This window comes from Bidens hawaiensis, unplaced genomic scaffold (assembly GCF_021521415.1).
Source record: "Bidens hawaiensis isolate Kalapana, Puna unplaced genomic scaffold, B.hawaiensis_p1.1 tig00012328_1, whole genome shotgun sequence".
Classification (NCBI taxonomy): domain Eukaryota; kingdom Viridiplantae; phylum Streptophyta; class Magnoliopsida; order Asterales; family Asteraceae; genus Bidens; species Bidens hawaiensis.
The window spans coordinates 413,933-417,466 of NW_027492003.1; the positions used below are offsets into that span (position 1 = coordinate 413,933).

General features: G+C 34.4%; 1 protein-coding gene across 1 annotated transcript; it reads right to left on the reverse strand.

Moving 5' to 3' along the window:
* Window positions 1-730: 730 nt before the first annotated feature.
* Window positions 731-3,031, reverse strand: LOC143540740 (cell division topological specificity factor homolog, chloroplastic-like). The gene is made up of 2 exons (XM_077033722.1): window positions 2,941-3,031; window positions 731-1,400 (listed from the first exon to the last, which is right to left on the reverse strand). The coding sequence occupies exons 1-2, from the start codon at window positions 3,022-3,024 to the stop codon at window positions 804-806; spliced, it is 681 nt and encodes a 226-aa protein (XP_076889837.1). The 5' UTR covers window positions 3,025-3,031; the 3' UTR covers window positions 731-803.
* Window positions 3,032-3,534: the final 503 nt, after the last annotated feature.

The window sequence follows — 3,534 nt, forward strand, 5'->3', positions numbered from 1 at the left end:
AAAGATATATCTTTTTTATTTATATTGATATTCACGTATTTTATTATAAATATTAGTCAATCAATCAATCATACCCAGTTTAATAGATTTATGATACTTGACATATACGTGACTAATATTAAAAATATTAGTCACGTATATGTCAAGTATCATAAATCTACTAATATTTGTTATAAATATTAGTAGATTTATGATACTTGACGTATATAAGTTCCCAAAAATTTAGTTTCTTTATAACTTACCAAGTCCGAGTACTCCCCGGGTACTCTCCGCATAGACCGAGTACCCGCAACTCCCCAGTCGACGACCGCCTTGGGAGCGCGTGACGACTTTTGCAACCGTGCTTATAGGTTTATATTTGTTCAATTGTGTTCGTTTATCTTTGTTTGTGTTCTTTACATTTGTTCATATACGTTCGTTTATCTTTGTTCATTTATGTTCGTGAACTATTCGTTTAGATTTTAAACAAACAAACATGAACATGTTCATTTTTTAAATAAACAAACATGAACACAATATATCTGTGTGGTTAAGTGTTCGTGTTCGTTCAGTTCGCTTACTGACCTAGTTCGCTTATATAACCAGTAAGACGGCATGTTCAGTTCGATTATGCAAACATTGGTTGTAGACTTGTAGTCAATAGCAGCACTAGATATAGTTATCATAGTTTTATGAAGTAATCAAAGTGTACAGATCAGAGTATCAGACTATCAAATTCAAAACATCTAACAAGCAATGTCATATCAAATATTTACAACTTTATACTATAAATTATAACAAAATCCAACCAGTTGATCAATCAGTCATTCACTTGGAACATAAAAATCAAACTTCACATCCATCGAACCCGAACTCACGCCATCATCTTTATCTTCGACATTCACAACCGTTCCCTCTTCGTCCTCTTCTTGATACTCAGCTTTAACCCATCTCACAGGCACGGTAACCGAGTAAACCGTCCCAAGCGTAGGGTCCGTCGACACATTGAGATGGACTTTATCTTGAGACTCAATCACCACAAAATCCGAAAGCGCGTTGACAATATTACCAACTATCTTCTGCTTCGCCTCGTCACTGACCGCACACCGGTCAGAAAAAAGTATCATTTTCAATCGTTGTTTAGCAACACTCGCGTTTGAGTTCTTGATCATTGACGGAGAAGGGAATACTACCTTCCTTGCTAAAGTTAACCGCTCTAAGAAGTTCATGTTTATCGCGCTTAACAAGAAGCTTTCGGCGTCTTGGTTGATTGAGGTATTGGAAAATTCATAGTCTCTAAATATCCCGAGAGGTCGTTTAACATGGCACCGTGTGCTCGGTACGTGCGATATTGAAGCCGACCGTTTAGACGTGTTTTTAGAAACACTCGATCCGCAGGTAACAAAACTAACTGAATCCACCTGTATTCAAGAAGTATGATCATTAAACATACATGAACACTATGTTAAAATGTATTAAAATACTTTTTTTTATAAACTTTGAGAATTGGATATCGAATTCAGATATATGCAGAAACATAAACTGTGTCAACAAACATGATTTATTGATACTCTGTGGGGTGTAAACGAGCCAAGCCCATAATCGTCTAGGCTCGTAAGTAGTGTTTCAAGCTCAAGCTTGGCTCATTTAAAGCTCTATTGCTAAAGCTCGAGCTCGAATCTTAGTAGTTTTCAAGCTCGAGATCGGGCTCGACTCGTCTATTAAATTATCAGTTATTTTACTTATACAGTATACTTATACTTCATACTTTTTTTGTTATATATTAAATTTATATATTTTACATATTATATTTACTTTTTTTCATAATTTTATATGTAAAAATAATTAATATAAAAGTATAACTTATTGTATTAAATACAAATTACATAAGTAACATGCTTGTTTACGTTCATGAGCCAAGCCCGAGCTCGGTTCATGAGTAGTTTTTCAAGCTCGAGTTCAGCTTAGGCTCGACTCGTATGTGAATTTATTAGTTACGTTACTTATATTTATACTTATTTTTTTGTAAATATTTTATATATAATACTTACTTTTTTTTCATAATTTTATACATAACAATGATTAATATAAAATTAATTTATTATACTAAATACAAACTATGCAAATAATAAGCTCGTTTATGCTCGACAAGCTATGTTGCACGGGAACTGGTACGGGAACGGGAAACGGGCACGGGTACGGGAACGGGAAACGGCAAAACTCAAAAAATCAAGAAACGGGTACGGCACGGGTACGACAATAAATACATCTAAAAAGTAAATATATATATACATAGGTAATTAATTACTAGTAACAAATAAATAAATATATAATTTTTATTTATATATAATGCCATTTAAACATTTTATGTATAAATTTATAAATTAAGGACCAAATGTAAGCTAGTCTAGATAGTGAGGGTTAAATGTTAAAATGCATAACCTAATTTAATACTATTTATGCAAAAAGAAACAAAGTTTATGGACTAAATGTAAACAATTGAAAGATCAAGGGGGTTTATTGTTTAAGATACGTTTCCAGCCGTCCCCGGTCGCGTTTCCGTCCCCGGCGAGTTTCCGGGACGTGGTACGGCACTCCAGCGGCATTTCCGTGCAACAGAGTCGACAAGTGAAGCTTGGGATCGGACTTGTTTACTAAACAATCTTATTTTAAGTCTCGGGCTCAGGCTCAAGCTCGATTTCACCTTTTAACGAGCCGATCACAAGCGGTTTGGCTCGTTTGCACCCCTAATTATTCTCAAATCCACAAAAATCCCTTATTTTGACAAGATAAATATATACAACAAACCATGATTATACTCCAATTCATTACATATATCCCAAATTCACTCAATAAACTACCATAAACCCAAATATTGAGTCTTAATGTAAACCATTAACAGACCAAGTGTTTGAATTTATATAAAAAGAAAAAATGAAATAGTGGTTTAAAAAATCAGACCTTGGGTGGTGGATTGATGCGAAGAGAGGTTATAGGAGAAGAAGCTAATGTTGCAGAAACCCTAAGATTACTAGCAATCGCCATTAATTTGTATCTCGGGTTCGAGTGTTTGGTTTTATGGTGTTCGTGAATCGTAATGTGCTCAAAGTTTTTAACGGTTGCATCTAACTTGCAACCAATTGGGTGCGTAAACGAGTCAAGTCCGAGCTTGACTAGGCTAGAGCTCGACTCATTTTTACTTACGAGAGCTCAGCTTATGAGTTATTTTTTCAAACTCGGGCTAGGTTCGTTTATTTAATAATAATGAAATTATATATGCTTTTTTTATTTTTATTTTTTATATATATTTTGAGAAAAATCTTAAGCTAGAGTGTGGTTGTGCTACGTGATATTAATAAATAAAAATTAAAAAGAGGTTAAATTTATAAATCCATAAGGCTTGTGAAGGCTTAACGAGCTTCTTGTACCAAGCTTGAGCTCGGGCTTGATAACTAAACGAGCTTTATTTGAGGTTTGGGCTTGTTTTCTTATGCTAATGCACCTCGGTAGTTCAAGAAGGTTAAACTCATTTTATAAGTGCGGTTCATGGGGTGC